At 40.9% G+C, this 20629-nt stretch overlaps 1 protein-coding gene across 2 annotated transcripts in view; it reads left to right on the top strand.

The window, feature by feature from the left end:
- Positions 1–20629, top strand: part of HOOK3 (hook microtubule tethering protein 3) — a 118756-nt gene that overhangs the window by 77523 nt on the left and 20604 nt on the right. For both annotated transcript variants that reach the window (XM_089670862.1, XM_089670861.1), the window contains 6 exons: positions 2998–3138; positions 3269–3356; positions 16593–16627; positions 18652–18734; positions 19269–19369; positions 19493–19597. In XM_089670862.1, the coding sequence (XP_089526988.1) occupies positions 2998–3138; positions 3269–3356; positions 16593–16627; positions 18652–18734; positions 19269–19369; positions 19493–19597 (553 nt within the window). The remainder of the gene's footprint in view (positions 1–2997; positions 3139–3268; positions 3357–16592; positions 16628–18651; positions 18735–19268; positions 19370–19492; positions 19598–20629) is intronic.

Below are 20629 nucleotides of genomic sequence, written 5' to 3'. Positions count from 1 at the left end.
GCGTCTGACCCATCTCCTCCTGTCCCTGGTCCTTCCTAACAAATCTAAGACACTTCACAGGCTGCTGTCCAGACTTTCCTTAACCCTTAACAAACCCCAACCTTCTGTTATGAATGGCAAACATTAGCTTACAGACACACATTTAGGACATAACATAGCAGTCTATCTTGGTGGGCTCTGAGTACAGATCACTGAGTAACTCTTCCTAGCCCCAAAAATGGCTAGGGCACCCGCTGTCACACTACCGTGACGCATATCCGACACCTCCTCTGTTGTGGTCAACACACAAGGTTACCACACACCCAGAGAAATTATGTGTCAAAACCCTCAGTAGGTCCACTCCTCTTCCACCTCAAGACTGATACATAAAAACACACAACAGAGACCCAGGTAACAGATAAGCACATGCAGGTATATTTAAATAAACTCCGGGCATACAAGGTTACCTGCCTTTATTGATCTTTAGCAGCCGTACTAGGCACAGGTATGAATCAACAACAAAGACAGGATAAGCAATGGTAAGATAGCAAAATATATCTTACCATGCTCCGAGAGGTGATCAAGCTCTCCGGCCTGTCCAGTTTGACTGACACCGAACGCCTTTTCATGGCGGCTGGCTGCAGGTTCATTATTAAGTTCCCGGGTTTCTTGGCACCAAATTGTTTTAGTCATGGACTTAATCATCCAGTGCTTATCTGTTCCTGTCCAAAATTTATGACGCTGGCCAGCTTTTGGAATGTGCGCACATAAAGAAACTCACACTGACACCTTTGGTCTGTGAAAACTTCTCTCTAATTTATTGAAATGAAACCGTGAGTTTATGGATGAAAAATGATGCGAACATCACGTGATAACAGCATAAGCATTATATTAGTCTTTGATTGGTCACTTTACACGAAAACAATCTCCGTCATGGTATAGGTGTGATCTTCTTCAGTCTTATCTTAAAAAGAGAAAAACATTCTTTTGTCTTCCAAATCACACGATGGGAGGGGGTCTGTTCCTGTGAGCAAATATTTCTTAAGCAAGGATTTCTTAAAGTACCACAAAGCCCAGCAGGCAGAAAATATTCACACAGCATATACAGTCATGGCCGAAATTGTTGGCACCCTTGATATTTTTCCTGAAAATCAAGTATTTCACACAAAAAAGGTATTGCATTAACACATGTTTTGCTATACACATGTTTATTCCCTTTGTATGTATTGGAACAAATATAAAACAGAGGCAGAAAAGCAAATATGACATAATGTCACACAAAACCCCAAAAATGGGCTGGACAAAAGTATTGGCACCCTTAACTTAATATTTGGTTGCACACCCTTTGGAAAACATAACTGAAATCAGTCGCTTCCTATAACCATCAATAAGCTTCTGACACCTCTCACCCGGAATTTTGGACCACTCTTCCTTTGCAAACAGCTCCAGGTCTCTCTTATTGGAAGGACACCTTTTCCCAACAGCAATTTTAAGATCTCTCCACAGGTGTTCAATGGGATTTAGATCTGGGCTCATTGCTGGCCACTTCAGAACTCTCCAGCGCTTCTTTGCCATCCATTTCTGAGTGCTTTTTGACGTATGTTTGGGGTCATTGTCCTGCTGGAAGACCCAGGATCTTGGACGCAAACCCAGCTTTCTGACACTGGGCCCTACAGTGCGACCCAAAATCCTTTGGTAATCCTCAGATTTCATGATGCCTTGCACACAGTCAAGGCACCCAGTGCCAGAGGCAGCAAAACAACCCCAAAACATCATTGAACCTCCACCATATTTTACCGTAGGTACTGTGTTTTGTTCTTTGTAGGCCTCATTCCGTTTTCGGTAAACAGTAGAATGATGTGCTTTACCGAAAAGCTCTATCTTGGTCTCATCTGTCCACAAGACGTTTTCCCAGAAGGCTTTTGGCTTACTCAAGTACATTTTGGCAAACTGTAGTCTTGCTTTTTTATGTCTCTGTGTCAGCAGTGGGGTCCTCCTGGGTCTCCTGCCATAGCGTTTCATTTCATTTAAATGTCGACGGATAGTTCGCGCTGACACTGATGCTCCCTGAGCCTGCAGGACAGCTTGAATGTCTTTGGAACATGTTTGGGGCTGCTTATCCACCATCCGGACTATTCTGCGTTGCAATCTTTCATCAATTTTCCTCATCCGTCCACGACCAGGGAGATTAGCTACAGTGCCATGGGTTGCAAACTTCTTGATAATGTTGCGCACTGTGGACAAAGGCAAATCTAGTTCTCTGGAGATGGACTTGTAACCTTGAGATTGTTGATATTTTGCCACAATTTTGGTTCTCAGGTCCTCAGACAGTTCTCGTCTCCTCTTTCTGTTGTCCATGCTTAGTGTGGCACAGACAGACACACAATGCAAAGGTTAAGTGAACGTCTCTCCTTTTTATCTGCTTTCAGGTGTGATTTCTATATTGCCCACACCTGTTACTTGCCCCAGGTGAGTTTACAGGAGCATCACATGCTTGTAACATTCTTATTTATCCGCAGTTGTGAAAGGGTGCCAATACTTTTGTCCAGCCCATTTTTGGAGGTTTGTGTGACATTATGTCGAATTTGCTTTCTTTCCTCCCTTTTTTTGTTTTGTCCCAATACACACAAAGGGAATAAACATGTGTATAGCAAAACATGTGTTAATGCAATACGTTTCGTGAGAAATACATGATTTCCTGGAGAAATATCAAGGGTGCCAACAATTTCGGCCATGACTGTATATTCATGCTAAACATTTATAAATATGTGGAAAGAAATAGTATTAAAGTATAAAAGTAAATATTTATAAAACTTATAGAAATAGCGTATATATATATATATATATATATATATATATATATATATATATTCAATAGGAAAGGAAATAGGCATTTTACCAAATCCATCACAAAACCACATGACGTTTTTTTTCATAGATCAGTAGAACACATTTGCATTGCAGTAAAGTGTGAGTACACAAAACAGACATGTGACACATTTTGTTCAATTTCCTTAGGGAGAAGCTAATCCGCCTTCAGCATGAAAATAAGATGTTAAAAATTAATCAAGAAGGATCAGACAATGAAAAAATTGCTTTGTTACAAAGCTTGCTTGATGATGCAAATATGCGGAAAAATGAGCTGGAAACAGAAAACAGGTACCAGAGGCCAAATTGTGCTTTAGTATTCTGTCTGCGCATATAGTTTTACTTTTTTTTTTTTTTTTTCCTCTTAAATAGCTGAATATCTTTAGGTTGTCATGTATGCACTCGCTTTTTTTTTTCTTAGACTGGTAAATCAGAGGCTTTTGGAAGTACAGTCACAAGTGGAAGAGCTTCAGAAATCATTACAAGAACAAGGGGCAAAAGCAGAAGATGTAAGTGAAATTTTCACCAAGCTCCGTTATATATTAATATATATTACAAAATATACCTGATCATCTCTTTTTTTAATTATTTTTAAATAGAAATCAACAAAACATAACAAATCGATAAGGAAAAATGAAACCATTAAAATAGGCATAAGTATAAAGCAGTGAATGTGACATTTACCAAACATTCAGTGAAGGTGAATCTTCCAGATGTATGTGTTTAAAATCCAGTGATTGATTCACCACCAGTAAATGTTTGTTGAATGCCGCAAGTTTGTAATTTACAGTAGGGGAGAGAGAGAAAAATATAAGAATATTTTGTAACTGGTCCCAGCCTTCTGTTACAAACAATAGTACCCCTAAATTATTAAAATTGACTTTGAATCTCTATTTTAAAAGACCATTTTTGGGGGGGTGGGGTGGTTTGGCACATTGTAAAAGTACTTACTAAATCAGTAATGCCTGGATTTAAGGGTGGATAATCCATCAAGTGATCTCTTGGATACCTTAAGGTGGTTAATCCATTACTGATCCCTGGTTACATTTAAATAGTCTAACTTGAACCTAAAAGCCCTTGTCTATCCCTGTATTACAAAATAGAAACTGCGTTTACAGCAACACCCAGAGATAAGTGTTTGATGCAAGTAGAACCTTTTTACAATGGAATTGGACACATTGTGCTTCAGGTCTAATTAGAGTTGTATTTTCTGTCGTTCTACTCCTTGACAACACCATAGTATGGTTATAGTCGCAAATCTGTTAAGAGAAAAGGAAATGCTTGATGTCAAACTTCTCACTTTACAACCTTCACTGTTTCTCATGTGCAAATGTTCAAAAGTGATCACAGGAACACTGTTCTCAGCTGCATAAATAAAGGGCTTAGAGAGGTGGGGGTGAAGACTCCTTGTGATGATGATGATGAGCAGGAGATGCATGGCAGCTTGAATGTAGCACATACACAGCCCAGTGTGAACTGCAGAGACAGAAATACACCATGACAGCAGGGCAGGGGGTGTGTACATGGATTTTCCCAGTGAGGGGGGTGGGGGGTAGTGATATCAGCAAGAGGCAGAGAAACAACAGTACAATGACCTTCCCTGTGATTATCTGTGCAGGAGGGCATGTCCACAAATGTCTGACGATTGGATTACAGACAGGCTGTGCTTCCAAGTGTAATGCAAACAAGAAAACTCACCATGCTAGGGTGGAGGTGCTTCCATGCCCTGATGTGGTGAGTTTGCAGTGGGAAAGCAGGACTGACAAGATCACTAGGTATTTCACATAAAAGAAGCAATGTGAAGAGAACAGGATATTTTTTAAAACTAGTACATGGGAACACAGACACATAACAGAAGTATGAAATGTTAACACACTTTAAACAAGCTGAAACTGCTCCACCTCTTTATCCTGTGAAGGCCATTAAAAAAAATCTTATTTCATCTTAGGATCTGGCAGCCTATAATCCATAAAGAAGAAAGCCAACACAGAGCAGCAAGCCTTTGTGTTTATTGCAAAGTGAACACAGCTTCAGTTAATCATGCTGATGTGTTTCTGCCTACAAAGAGGCCTTAGTTTTGTAGGCTGTATGTTATGAGATATAAGTCCTCTTTATAGATAGAAATGCTTTATCATGACAGTTTGGAAATGTGTGTTCACTTTGTAATAAGCTTTTGCAAGGACCTGCTGTTGTGTGCTGGCTTTTCTTTACTTTCCTGTTGAGTCCAGTTTCACTGAAGATCTCTGAAAAAAGGTTTTGTTTTAGAAAGCACTTCAAAGGTGTAAGAGCAGAAGATCTCTCATTAAGCTTGAGAAAAACTCAAAAACTCTTGGTACCAAACCTATTGAAGGAAAGCTAGTGGCCTGTTTTATACAGTAAGTTTGAAGCAGTATTAAACCCAAAATGAAATATTTATTGCAGCTTACCAATTCTTCAATGCAATGGCAGCATTAGTTTTCTTTTTAATTTCCTTTATTTTCCCCAGTGATTTGACCAGTTAATCTGTTATTTTTCAAAAGAACAACCTGTCCTGCAGATGTAACGGTTAGAGGATTGAGGCAAACCAGTTAGCACTATTGCTTACAATGATCAGTTTTGTTTATTCATGTAAAACCTTTATCTTAAAAGGCAAAAAAAAAATTTCTGTTCCTTCTGAAAAAATGTTAGCTGGAGTTAGGCTTTTTAAGTGTTACTAAACCCAGGACACTGCATTTACTATATCTGGTCTCCGACAGTACACACAACATGGAAATGAAATTATTTTAGTAAATATAAACTGATAAATACCTTTTCTCATCAGCAGATGTCCAGCAGTCTATCACTGTCCAGCAGAGCACTGGTTAAAGCTTGTAGGAGGTTTCATTTTGCTCTAGGAGGATGCAGAACCCCTGACCTCTAGCTGGACAGTGCTGATTGGCCCTGTGCTGATCACATGGACTGTCACAAGGAAAAAAACTCTCTAGCAATACACACCAAACTGAGCATATTCAGAGTGCCTCCAGATAGTATGTCTTATTAGGAGATAAGAGGGGGACACTAGAAGGGGAGGATCAGGGAAGTCAGGATTAAACTGCGTTTTTACACAATGCAAATGAATAACCCCTTAGGTTCCACAGTGCGTATAACAAGCATGCTTTACTGCATATACAGACTGATTTTACTGTTGTGGGTTTAGTAACACTTTAAAGCAGAATTAACCCCCAGAAATGCTTACCTCCAATTTCCAGCAAAGCAATAGTTACATTCCTTGCCGGCTGTTGTCATCATCGCCCTTGCCACTTTCGGGTGTTGGGTTCTTAGCCTCCTGATTGACCGGTGGGAGAATGATGTCAGTCATTCTGGCATGGCCAGAGTGTGCTGACATTGCATGTTGAACCGCGCATGTGCAGCTCTGTCTACATTCAGTAGAAGGCTACAAGCAGTCAGTTAAGTGTGTTCTGTCTCTTCTGCAATAAAGAGCTCCCTCCTCACAGTATTATTTTACTACCTAAGTGTAGCTCTGCTTTATATTGTTTATTATTGTTATTAAACTAGACTTATATCGAGCTTTTGCTCTATATAACAGAACAGTTTGCGCAGCGCTTTACAACATGTTAATCGCTAATGTAAAGTCCCTCTAAATCTACTAGTCCATCTAAAACTACCTTCTGCAGGCAATGCTTCTGTCCAGGGGTGGATGCATTGTCCCTCCATAGATAGAGGAGCCACCTTAAGACCGGAAGTTTTACTAGTTGCCCAGGTGAAAATAAAGGATAAAAATGCCTACAAACAGAACAGTAATGTAGCCACCACATCTAAGGATTGGTAAATTGTAACAATACATTTTTATTTTGGGATTTAGATGTACTTCAAAGAAAGTTTACATGCAGTTCTTGAGTTTTAACTGTTTCCAATAAACACCTTTTAGTATGTGTTATACAGTACGTATGGTAAATGTATTATCACATACAGTGGATATAAAAGTCTACACACCTCTGTTAAAATGTCAGGTTTTTGTGATCTAAAAAAAGAGATACCGATAAATCATTTCACTTTTTGGCCATAATTCCAAAAGATATGTTTGGCACAAAAACAACACTGTTCTTCACCAAAAGAACATCATACCCACAGTGAAGCATGGTGGTGGCAGCATCATGCTTTGGGGTTGTTTTTCTTCAGCTGGAACTGGGGCCTTAGTCAAGGTAGAGGGAATTATGAACAGTTCCAAATACCAGTCAATATTGGCACAAAACCTTCAGGCTTCTAGAAAGCTGAAGATGAAGAGGAACTTCATCTTTCAGCATAACAACCCAAAGCATCCATCCAAATCAACAAAGGAATGGCTTCACAGAAGAAGATTAAAGTTTTGAAGTGGCCCAGACCCGAATCCGATCGCAAATCTGTGGGGTGATCTGAAGAGGGCTGTGCAAAGGAGATGCCCTCGCAATCTGACAGATTTGGAGTGTTTTTGCAAGGAAGTGTGTGAAAATATTGCCAAGTCAAGATGTGCCATTCTGATAGACTCATACCCAAAAAGACTGAGTGCTGTAATAAAATCAAAAGGTGTGCACACTTATGCAACTATATTATTTTAGTTTTTTATTTTTACGTCCCTCCACCTTTCAGTTTGTTGTTCAACTGAGTTTTACGGTTTATAGGTTGCATTAACCACTTCCATGCATATAAACGGCCGGAACGGGAGCAGTGCAGGAGCGGGTGGCCGTTTTATAAACGTCCTCCCCGTTTCCCTGCTTGTGCGCGCTCCCTGGGAGGACACAGCGGAACACCGATCGCTGTACAGGACCTCTGTTTGAGGTCCCGATCATGTGATCACTGATTGGCCAATCACATGAATAGTAGTAAGCAAGGTGTCACTTCTGACATCATTGCTTACTATGTGTGAAATCTGTGAATGATCTCAGAGATCACATGGTACAAGGCTATTGCTTTTACAGCCTTTATGAGCATAAAAGCAATCAGTGTAAAAAAAAAAAAAATCTTCATCACCCCCCACAAGTGTCACTGTGGTGATACTGTACTGCTATGGTGACAGTATGTTAAAAAATAAATAACATAATATAAAAAAAAAGTAAAACTTTTTTTAAAAAATTAGAGTAATTATAATTTTTGGTTTTAAATTGGGTTATTTTTTTTTCACTAAAAAGATAACTGAATAAATGTTGGCCAAGATTTATGAAGAAAGATTATTTATTTGCAAAATTTTATAATAAAAACACTTTTTTAAAAAAAAAATTTGACTTTTTCATTTATATAGCAAAAAAAAAAAAAAATCCCAGTAGTGAATAAATACCACCAAAATAAAGCTTTATCTGTCTCAAAAAAATGCTAAAAAATTCATATGGGTACAGTATTGCATGACCGTGCAATTGTCATTCAAAGTGTGATAGCACCGAAAGCTGAAAATTGGCCTGGATAGGAAGGGGGTAAAAGTGTCCGGACTTGAAGTGGTTAAAGGTGGAAATAGTTCTGAAATGATTTATCTTTGTCTCATTCTTTTACATCACAGAAATCTGACATTTTAACAGGGGTGTGTAGACTTTATATCCACTGTATGTGCTTGCAGATCTCTAGCTGACACCATAGTATTCTTTAGCACTTGTATGTTTGGAAAAAGAAAGGGTTTGCAAAAGTATGGGAGTATTGGAAGTTATTGTTCATTCCATCTGTATGGAATTAGGAAATAAAATTTGTTAAATCTTTTTCTCAATCTTTTTCTCAATGCTTCTGTTAATTGGCTTGTTTTGCACACACACAAGGCAATAGTAAGTATTTATTTTTGTAATACATTACTGGTTAAAGCTGAACTCCAAGTATATAAAGAATACAATCATAGATCATATTGTTAATGGACCCGTAACTGTTTTTTTAAATGCATACAATGTACGTTTCTAATTTTGCCATGATACCAACTTCTTGCAATCCCTTGTGCAGCATAGCTCATACTGGGGAAGGGAGAAGCAGCACAAGGAATCAGTTGTGCTGAAATGCTCATGAGCCTTCAAGAAAGTTGCTAATAGAAGGGGAGAGCAGAGTCAGAAAGAGATTAAAGAAAAAACCCCTAGCGGAAAATCTACACTGGATTTTAAAGGTACCACATTAAATGTATATAAAAAGTAACAAACCTCTTTATTTCATCACATAAAAGTTAAAAACCCCTAAAGAACACATTTTGTTCAATATTCAGAAAAGGTATTGTACAGAAATGGTTTCTGCCATACAAGTGAATGTAGATTTATACAACCCCTAAGCAGATTTATCAACGAGGTTATCTTGGCTTTGTTTGATGTGTTTCCCAAGTCAAGGCCTGCTTCTTCAGGAAAAACCAACACTTTATAAAAATCTGCATAGAAGACGACGTGCAGCTAAATTAAAAACATACATGGATGAGAGAACTCCATGGATGAGCAAGCACAGAATGTTCTGCCTCAAGAAAATGGAACCATATAGGGTGTGAAGCCGAAGAGTGATGTCACCAATGCCGCTGAGACGCCTAATGGTGTTGCAAAAACAGGCAAGAAAAAAGGCCCTCGGAGGGCTGCCAGCTACGTAGTATCTGCAACCGCTTGCAAGTATAATCCATCTGAATGGGACACTGTCTTCTATGCAGATTTTTATAAAGTGTTGGTTTTTCCTGAAGGCCTTGGCCTGTGCAACGCGTCGAAAAAGCCAAGATAATCTCCATTGGTCAATCTGCTTAGGGGTTTTATATATCTATGTTCACTTGTATGGGAAAAAACATTTGTGCCCAATGCTTTTATGTGATGAAATAAAGGTGTTTGTTGCTTTTTATATACATTTGGTATGGCACCTTTTGAAGTTCTGTGTAGATTTTCCTGTAGGGTTTTTTTTCTTTGTTATGCTAGGTGTAATGGAGAATATGGTACCCGTAAATCCAATAATGCTATATGGGAGGTTTTCCTGCTCCCACTCCCCATTTATTTATATTCTCACAAAGAGACAAGTTAATCCACCTGCGGCTTCTCCTTTCATTGTGTAGTCTCAGGCTGGGGAGAAACAAGTGTTTTTTACCTACAACAAAGAAAAATCAGGTCTCCTGCCCTGCCAGACCAAACTGTGCTGTGTGGCAGAGCTGCATTACTCTATGAACTGAATGGATAGAAATAAAAAATTTTTTACAGGTAAAACTGCTCTCTCATTTGTTTTCCATATGTATTTTTCTGTATATTTAGCAGTTTGCTTGGAGCTCAGCTTTAAATATGTTTGTATTCCATGAAACTGTAGTGTAATTCATTAATCATTGAAGAATATATAGAAGTAAATTATGAATTATATCATTGCTTTATCTTTACACTAGGGATTGGTATACTAAAACAATACACATGAAAATTACACACGATTGCCATCACCTATATAACCGTTACCTTGGATTTATTTACAGTCCTGCAGTGATTGTTGTGTAGAGTCTTTATGGTTATTCATAGAAAAAACATATTTTACTATATATTTTAGATAATTCTTATTAAATTATAACTAGTTAGTGGTAGTAAACTCCCTGTTGATTTTGTCCTACAGGCAAGCTTATAATACAGTTTACCCGTAGGTAAAATGAATATCTCCTAAACGTGCACGGTTTAGGAGATATCCCAGTGAGCGAAAGCCTGTGACTCTGAAGGTACAGCATACCGGTACCATTCCTTCAGAGCTCTGTGGTGACAGTGCACCGCTGGAAGGCTTCCTCTTAAGGTAAGTCTTTCATAATGTGCTAGTATGTGATGCATACTAGCACATTATATTACCTTGCAGGGGGAAACTTTTTTTTTTGTTTTTCTTAGAAGCTTTACTACCAATTTAAGGGTAGTGAATATTAATTTTAATGCTGTCCTTATCCATATTACAATGAAAATGGAAACTCATACAGTGGAGAAACAAAAAGCCAAACCTGATGCATTCCACTCAAAACTCCTAAAATGGAATGGACAAAATTATTGGCACCTTCTCAAAATAGTAAGAAATAATTGCATTCCAAGTTTCTGATGCTCCTGTAATTTGTAATGCAGCTCACCTGTATCATTAACAGGTGCTAACAATATAGAAATCACACCGGCAACCTGTTAAAATGGGGAAAATTTTACTCAACCTTTCTGTTTGTCTCTGTGTGCCAGATGGGGCATGGAGAAGAGAAAGCACAACAAAGAATTGTCTGAGCATTTGAGAACAAAAATTGTGGAAAAGCATGGACAATTTCAAGGTCTCAAGTCAATCTCTAGAGATCTTAATGTTTCTGTGTCCACTGTGCACAACATTGTCAAGAAGTTTACAGCACATGGCACTGTAGTTAATCCCCCCAAAAAACTAACTCTCAAGGGCACACAAAGCCATTTGATTTTCAGCTGTGATCAGCTGTGGTCATTTTGATTAATTCAGTATGAAAAGAGCTTTCTTGGAGCATTTCAGTCCTGCTAGTGCAACTGAAGCAAAAAATCAACTGTGGATGGCAAGGCGCTGTCAAAAGATCTCTGGGATAAAGTTGTGGACAGGCACAAGTCAAGAGACGGATTAAGAAAAAACTGGAAGGTATTTGGTACAACACAGACCCTCCCTGGATCAGGACGCTGCTCTAAACTGGATAAAAGAGCCAGGAGAGAACTGGTTAGAGAGGCTACCAAGAGGCCTACAGCAACTCTGAAGCAGTTGCATGAATTGATGACAGAGTGATCATTGTGTGCATGTGGCAACAATATTGCAAATTCTCCACAAATGTGGCTTGTATGGGAGGTTTGCAAGAAAAAAAAACACTGCTCAAGAAAGGCAACATGCAGTCATGACTGAGCTTTGCAAAAACATACTTTCAAGATTCTGAGGCCACATGGAAAAAGGTGTTATAGTCAGATGAGAATAAAATTGAATTATTTGGCCTCAACACTAAACCATATGTCTGGTGTAAATCCAATACAGTTCACCATCCAGATAACCATACCTACCGTATTTTCCGGCGTATAAGACGACTTTTCAACCCCTGAAAATCTTCTGAAAAGTCGGGGGTCGTCTTATATGCCGGTGCGAGCCGGTGTCAGGGCGGCACTTTTTCGAGGGGCGGCGCGGCGCCGCCCCCCCTCCTCCTCCAACGGACACCAAGTACAGGGGTGGGCAGAGGGGCTGCTGTACCTTACCTGGCTCCGGTCCCACGACGATCCGGTCCAGGAAGCGCGGCTGTTCCTTCTTTCAGTTCGGCCGCTCGATGGTCACGCGGCCGCTCGGCTCCGCCTCCTCACCGGTGATTGGGCGCCAGCACTGGAAAGGCACACAGGCGACCAATCACCGGCGAGGATGGCGGAGACGAGCGGCCCCGCGAAAATCGAGCGGCCGAACTGAAAGAAGGAGCAGCTGCTCCTCTCCCCCACTGACACTAACGATGGGGCACTATTCCTCCCCCACTGACACCAACGATGAGGCACTGTTCCTCCCCCACTGACACCAACGATGAGGCACTGTTCCTCCCCCACTGACACCAACGATGAGGCACTGTTCCTCCCCCACTGACATTAACGATGAGGCACTGTTCCTCCCCCACTGACACCAACGATGAGGCACTGTTCCTCCCCCACTGACACCAACGATGAGGCACTGTTCCTCCCCCACTGACACCAACGATGAGGCACTGTTCCTCCCCCACTGACACCAACGATGAGGCACTGTTCCTCCCCCACTGACACCAACGATGAGGCACTGTTCCTCCCCCACTGACACCAACGATGAGGCACTGTTCCTCCCCCACTGACACCAACGATGAGGCACTGTTCCTCCCCCACTGACACCAACGATGAGGCACTGTTCCTCCCCCACTGACACCAACGATGAGGCACTGTTCCTCCCCCACTGACACCAACGATGAGGCACTGTTCTCCCCACTGATACCAACGATGGGGCGCAATTCCTCCCACTGACACCAATGATGGGGCGCAATTCCTGCCACTGATACCAATGATGGGTGCTATTCCTCCCACTGATACCAATGATGGGGCGCTATTCCTCCCACTGATACCAATGATGGGGCGCTATTCCTCCCACTGACACCAATGATGGGGCGCAATTCCTGCCACTGATACCAATGATGGGGTGCTATTCCTCCCACTGACACCTATGATGGGGCGCTATTCCTCCCACTGACACTAATGATGGGGCGCTATTCCTCCCACTGACACCAATGATGGGGCGCTATTCCTCCCACTGACACCAATGATGGGGCGCTATTCCTCCCACTGACACCAATGATGGGGCGCTATTCCTCCCACTGACACCAATGATGGGGCGCTATTCCTCCCACTGATACCAATGATGGGGCGCTATTCCTCCCACTGATACCAATGATGGGGCGCTATGCCTCCCACTGATACCAATGATGGGGCGCTATTCCTCCCACTGATACCAATGATGGGGCGCTATTCCTCCCACTGACACTAATGATGGGACACTATTCCTCCCACTGACACCAATGATGGGGCACTATTCCTCCCACTGACTAATGATGGGGCACTATTCCTCACACACTGACATTAATGATGGGGCACCATCATTGGTGTCAGTGGGAGGAATAGTGTCCCATCATTGGTATCAGTGGGAGGAATAGTGCCCCATCATTGGTGTCAGTGGATGAAATAGTGCCCCATCATTGGTGTCAGTGGGAGGAGTAGTGCCTCATCATTGGTGTCAGTGGGAGGAATAGCACCCCATCATTGGAATACCATACTGAAATAGCATACCATATTGAAATCAAATCTGATGTTTTTTCATTTTTATTTGGTGTGCATTGGAAGAGGGGTAGTCTTATACGGCGAGTATAGCTCAAACCCTATATTTTAGCAGGAAAAGTAGGGGGTCGTCTTATACGCCCAGTCGTCTTATACGCCGGAAAATACGGTACATTAAAGCATGAAGGCGGTAATATCCTGTTATGGGGGTGTTTCTCTGCAGCAGGGACTGAAGCACTTGTCAGGATAGAAGGAAGTATTGATGGGGCAAAATACCATCACATTTTTGAGGAAAATCTGTTGCCATCTGCCAGAAAGTTGTTAATGGGAAGAAGGTTTACCTTCCAACATGACAGTGACCCAAAGCACACAGCAAGAATAACCACACAGTGGTTGAAGGAGGAAAAAGTGAATGTCCTTGCAATGCCTAGTCAGAGCCCAGACTTAAACGCCATTGAAAATCTATGGAATGACTTGAATACTGCAGTCCACAAATGGTCACCATCAAATTTAACTGAACTTTAGCAGTTCTACAAAGAACAATGGGCAAATATTGCAAAGTTTGTAGAGACATATCCCAGCAGACTAAAGGCTAAGATTAAAGTAAAAGGTGGTTCAACAAAATACTGACACAAGGGGGTGATCCTGTTTCCAACTCGGTAAATCTGTTTCTGAATTTTACTTTTTTTTTTTTTTTTTTTTTTTTTTCTTCTTCTGACTTGGTGTTATATCTTTCACTTGTATCTTAAGTAAGCACAGCTGGATAAAACAAAAACTGTTTCTGTCTTCATTTCAGGCTGCAAAGCAGCAAAATGTGATTATTTCAGAAGGGGGGTAGGTTATTATTTTCTATACACACTGGAAGTATAAAAGGTACATATACTGTATCTCATGGAAGTGAGTACACCCCTAACATTTTTGTAAATATTTTATTATATCTTTTCATGTGACAACACTGAAGAAATGACACTTTGCTACAATGTAAAGTAGTGAGTGTACAGCTTGTATAACAGTGTAAATTTGCTGTCCCCTCAAAATAACTCAACATACAGTCATTAATGTCTAAACTGCTGGCAACAAAAGTGAGTACACCCCTAAGCGGAAAATGTCCAAATTGGGCCCAAAGTGTCAATATTTTGTGTGGCCGACATTATTTTCCAGCACTGCCTTAACCCTCTTGGGCATGGAGTTCACCAGAGCTTCACAGGTTGCCACTGGAGTCCTCTTCCACTCCTCCATGATGACATCACAGAGCTGGTGGATGTTAGAGACCTTGCGCTCCTCCACCTTCCGTTTTGAGGATGCCCCACAGATGCTCAATAGGGTTTAGGTCTGGAGACATGCTTGGCCAGTCCATCACCTTTACCCTCAGCTTCTTTAGCAAGGCAGTGGTCGTCTTGGAGGTGTGTTTGGGGTCATTATCATGTTGGAATACTGCCCTGCGGCCCAGTCTCTGAAGGGAGGGGATCATGCTCTGCTTCAGCATGTCATAGTAGATGTTAGCATTCATGGTTCCCTCAATGAACTATAGCTCCCCAGTGCCGGCAGCACTCATGCAGCCCCAGACCATGACACTCCCACCACCATGCTTGAATGTAGGCGAGACACACTTGTCTTTGTACTCCTCACCTGGTTGTCACCACACACACTTGACACCATCTGAACCAAATAAGTTTACCTTGGTCTCATCAGACCACAGAACATGGTTCCAGTAATCCATGTCCTTAGTCTGCTTGTCTTTAGCAAACTGTTTGCAGGCTTTCTTGTGCATCATCCTTAGAAGAGGCTTTCTTCTGGGACAACAGCCATTCAGACCAATTTGATGTAGTGTGCAGCGTATGGTCTGAGCACTGGCAGGCTGACCCCCCACCCCTTCAACCTCTGCAGCAATGCTGGCAGCACTCATACGTCTATTTCCCAAAGACAGCCTCTGGGTATGACGCTGAACACGTGCACGCAACTTCTTTGGTTGACCATAGCGAGGCCTGTTCTCAGTGGAACCTGTCCTGTTAAACCTCTGTATGGTCTTGGTCACCATGCTGCAGCTCAGTTTCAGGGTCTTGGAAATCTTCTTATAGCCTAGGCCATCTTTATGTAGAGAAACAATTCTTTTTTTTCAGATCCTCAGAGAGTTCTTTGCCATGCGGTACCATGTTGAATTTCCAGTGACCAGTATGAGAGAGTGAGAGTGATAACACCAAATTTAACACACCTGCTCGCCACTCACACCTGAAACCTTGTAACACTAACAAGTCACATGACACCGAAGAGGGAAAATGACTAATTTGGCCCAATTTGGACATTTTCACTTAGGGGTGTACCCACTTTTGATGCCAGCGATTTAGACATTTAAAGGCTGTGTGTTGAGTTATTTTGAGAGGACAGCAAATTTACACTGTTATACAAGCTGTACACTTACTACTTTACATTGTAGCAAAGTGTCGTTTCTTTAGTGTTGTCACATGAAAATATGTAATAAAATATTTACAAAAATGTGAGGGGTGTACTCACTTCTGTGAGATACTGTATGCATTTGATAGTGAACGGTATGGTAACTTGTATACACAATTTTATTGATTATAATTTGTGGCACACCCTGTAGAGGGGCAGAAATTCTATTCCTGGTGAAAGTTCCTTTTACGTACGGCTTGCAATCTAATCTCTGATACTCCTATATGACATTTTGTGAAAGTTATAGGAAAGTTATTTCAGCCCTCATGTTACTCTATATTTTACTATATTTTCCATCCCCAAAAATCTGTAAACAAAACATGGGTGTGCTTTAATAGATGCCTCGCCTTGCCCCTTGAATAATAAGCATGTGCAAATTATTTTTTTAGAGAGGGAGGAAATAAAGGCAATCAAAGTATCTGCCAAGTCCTTACCTAGGTGACTGTGGTCTTCATCTTTCATGTTTTGCAAACTTTTATGAAATTTTATAATTATATTACAGAACACTGATAATATCTATGTGCAGGATTTGTGAATAACCTGATTTTGTGTTTTTGTCTCTCATTCCCAACCCTCCTCATTTAGTCACTACTTTTGAAGAAGAAGCTTGAAGAACATTTGTAAGTATTAATATATTCAATTTGCCATTTAAAAGTTGAGTGACATTCATAATTTTATGCACCAGCTGCATAGCACTTTAATACTTTAATTAGAAGAACTTCATGATTTAATAGCTTACATAATGTGTATATATGAACGTTAATAAACACATGTTTTAATGATCTGCTTTATTAACATAATGATTTCCATGCTACATCGAATATTCAGTGCTACCTCAATGACCTTTTTTTATACTACACCAAGCATAAAATGTTAAGTGAGTGTGTCAAATATAATACCTGTATGTTATTTAAAATACCTAGGTTAATAGTTGTTCATCAATGTTCAACTTTGTAAACTTTCTAATGGGCTTTCTAATACGGAAGCCTAGCTCCAACTCTGTATTTGTTCTCTACACCTGTAGAAAGAGCAGTACCTATACTAGCGTTAGATAATGAGGGGTGTGCGTCCCTCCTCTGACTCTTGTAGATGTGTGTATGAACACTGTCAGATATCCTGTTTAAAGGTCATAGCACAAACTAGTTGGCCTCAGGTGTTAAAGTAGACCCTAATATATTGGGGCATCTTCTCCATAATCAATAACTCAGGAATGTGATATTCCTATTGCCCGACGCCCAAGACATGCATTTCTGGGTGCCGGGCAAGAGGTTTTTTTTTGTGTTTTTGTTTTTTGTACATTTAGCCCTGCTGTGGGTAAGCAGCAGCATTTAGAGCTGGCTCTCTTGTACAGGCAATCCGAGTGGCTGACTAGTCTTTTGGATTGCTTTTGCAAGCAGCGGGAGGTGACGTAGGAGATGGGACTGGAGATGGAGGAGATGGGACTGGAGTAGGAGGGTGACATGGTATTGGAGGAGGACGACGTTGGATTGACGAGTTGGGACTGGAGGAGGAGAATGTGGGATGGAGGAGGAGAACGTGGGATGGAGGAGATGGGACTAGAGGAGACTGTGGGGTGGAGGAGATGGGAGTGGTGGAGGAGGGGAACATGGGATGGGTGAGATAAGACTGGAAGAAGAGGACATGGGATGGGGGAGGAGAACATGGGATCGGGAAGATGGGATGGAGGAAGAGGAGGACATGGTATGGATGGTCAGTGGATTGGCCCTGGGGAATGTCGGTGGTCAGGCTCAGGGGGGTCCAGGCCTAAAGATGTGTAAGGGTCCCCAAAATTTCTGATGGCTGCCCTGTCCATCCCACTGGGACACCCGATCGACCGGCTGGCGCTTTCGCCAGCTGATCATAGAGGCAGACAAAAACTGGAACCACTCTGTTCTGCTCTATGATATAGGAAACAGGATGTGATGAGCATACGTTTTCCTGGATGTTAACGATGCTATTTTTAAAAATCTAACACAACTTGGTATGATCAAATGCTTTTAAGGGCAGAGGAGGGATTTGAGGTCTTATTGACCCCAGATCTCTCCATAAAGAGTACCCATGACTGCCTATTGCTGTCACTAGGGATGTTTGCATTCCTTGTGACAGCAATAAAAATGATTTAAGAAAAAAAATGAAAGCACCTCGTGCTCGCGCAGAAAGGCAGACGCCTTCAACTCTTCAAATTTTCCATCCTGGCAATTTGACTATACCAAATTGGGTACTTGTGTTGTGCTCTGTACGTTTTCTGCTATCTTGACTGAAGGAGGGTGATGTCGCCCATTCCAGTATTGTAGCCTGGTGTTAGTTGAGTGCATGTACTAACATTTTTTTCCTACACTTTTTTATTTTAATAAACAACTTGAATTTATAATGGGGAGGGGCCCTGCTGTTTTAAACAGGTCTTGCTTTTTACTGAAAGTCTCCTTTTAAGTATGAAATATTAATTTTTAACATTGCATATTTATCTTACTGTAAAGGAATAAAATATAAATGTTCTTTAGACCTGAACATAATTCATAAATATAAAGAATACTATTAAAAGTCTTGTCTCATGGTACAGCTTTGCATTTTGCTGAACAGTACTGCTATAGGTAACAGATTGCTACTTTTGTAAGCAATGTGGTTTTTTTTATTGCAAATACAGGGAAAAGCTTCATGAAGCCAACAATGAACTGCAGAAAAAACGTGCAATTATTGAAGATTTGGAGCCACGTTACAACAACAGCTGTAGGTGGCATTTGATTTTTTTTAAGGCAAAGTGAAGGCTGACACAGTATTTTACTTATGTCCCAGAGTTTGAACTAGAAGATGAGTTGAAAGTGACAAGAATATCCAAACAAGATTCCTGGTTGTTTTGCAAGTGTCTGCAGGTGTTACATGAGTGAAGTACAAAATTGTCTTTTGCTTTTTCAAATTAACTTGGACAACAAACAGAAAGTCAAACATCCAATGTATGTGAACCTGTGCAGTAGATTTTGCATCATTTTAGCAAACCAGCTCAAAGAGCTATGCGTATATAAAATGTGTAGTACATCAGAGAAAGATGATTGGTTGCTTTACATTACTGCACTTTGTGCTTTATTTTTTTTTTCCCAGTCCTTTTTTTTGTAGTGTAACGGTGTCCCTTATACTACTGTGTTATTGTTAATCTTCATCAGTTGTTTAGTTGGGAAATATTGATAAACCATGTTAAAAGATCATTACCTTAATATTGTCCTTTTTTTTTTTTTTCCTCTCTTTTTTCTTTCCCAAAAAATAAAGCAATGAAAATTGAAGAGCTACAAGAAGCTTTACGGAAGAAAGAGGAAGACATGAAACAAATGGAAGAGCGTTACAAAAAATATCTAGAGAAAGCAAAAAGTGTCAGTAATATATTGCCAGTTTTGGAATTCTTTGACATGTCTGTTGTACATATTATGCAGTTCTTAGGTATCCTTTATATCTCAGAATTTTTTTTTTTTAATATACATTTTCTGTCTCTACAGGTTATCCGTACATTAGATCCAAAGCAGAATCAGGGGTCAGGACCAGAAATACAATCTTTAAAAAATCAGCTGCAAGAAAGGGACAAAATGTTTCATTCTTTAGAGGTGAGTAAAGAATGTCAAGGAAGTATAAAAGAAAAACATATGCAGTGCATCTCTGCAATACATGCAAACTTTTAGCAGTGATTTGTCCCTTTAATCCTTTCACTGCCAGATTATTTTTTTGCATTTTATTGCACACATGCTTAAAAAATAATTTTGGGTCTAAAGATTTTGTAAAACCCCCAAACATGATATATTTTCTCTAAAGCAGACACTGTAAAGCAGGGGTCTTCAAACTGCGGGCCGGATGTGGCCCTTTGCTTGTTTTTATTCGGCCCTTGGGCCACTCCACTGATACGAGGCACTATTCCTCCCACTGACACCAAAGACAGGGCACTATTCCTCCCTTTGACATCAATGATGGGGCATTATTCCTCCCACTGACACCAATGATTAGGGCACAATTCCACCCACCGACACCAATGATTGGGGCACTATTCCACCCACCGACACCAATGATTGGGGCACTATTCCACCCACTGACACCAATGATAGGGCACTATTTCTCCCACTGACATCGATTGGGCTCCATTCCTCCCACTGACACCAATGATGGGGCACCATTCCTCCCAATAAAACCAATGATGGAACACTATTCCCCCCACTGACACCAAATATGTACATTTTTCACCCCCATTTAGTAAACCAAGCTCATCGCATTTGCTTTGCTTGCTTTTATCTGGCCCTTGGGGCGCTCCACTGATAGAAGGCACTATCCTTTCCACTGACACCAAAGACAGGACACTGTTCCTCCCACTGACACCAACAATGGGGCACTATTCTTCTCATGGACATCAGTTATGGGGTACTATTCCTTCCACTGACACCAGTAATGGGTTACCATTCCTCCAACTGACACCAACAATGGGGCACTATTCCTCCCACCTTTTAAAAAAAAAAAAAAAAAAAAAAAAAAAAAAAGTACCCCCATTTAGTAAACCAAGCCCATGACATTTTCTACTCCCACTGGCCAGTCTGGCCCCCCTAAAGATTGAAGGACAGTAAACTGGCCCTTTGTTTAAAAAGTGCGGAGAC

The sequence above is a fragment of the Staurois parvus genome, unplaced genomic scaffold (genome assembly GCF_062004578.1).
Source record: "Staurois parvus isolate SC_StPar_1 unplaced genomic scaffold, SC_StPar_1.0 ptg000096l, whole genome shotgun sequence".
In the NCBI taxonomy this organism is placed as follows: Eukaryota; Metazoa; Chordata; class Amphibia; order Anura; family Ranidae; genus Staurois; species Staurois parvus.
The sequence above is the reverse complement of the archived record's forward strand: the minus strand, read 5'-3'. Positions and strand labels throughout refer to the sequence as shown.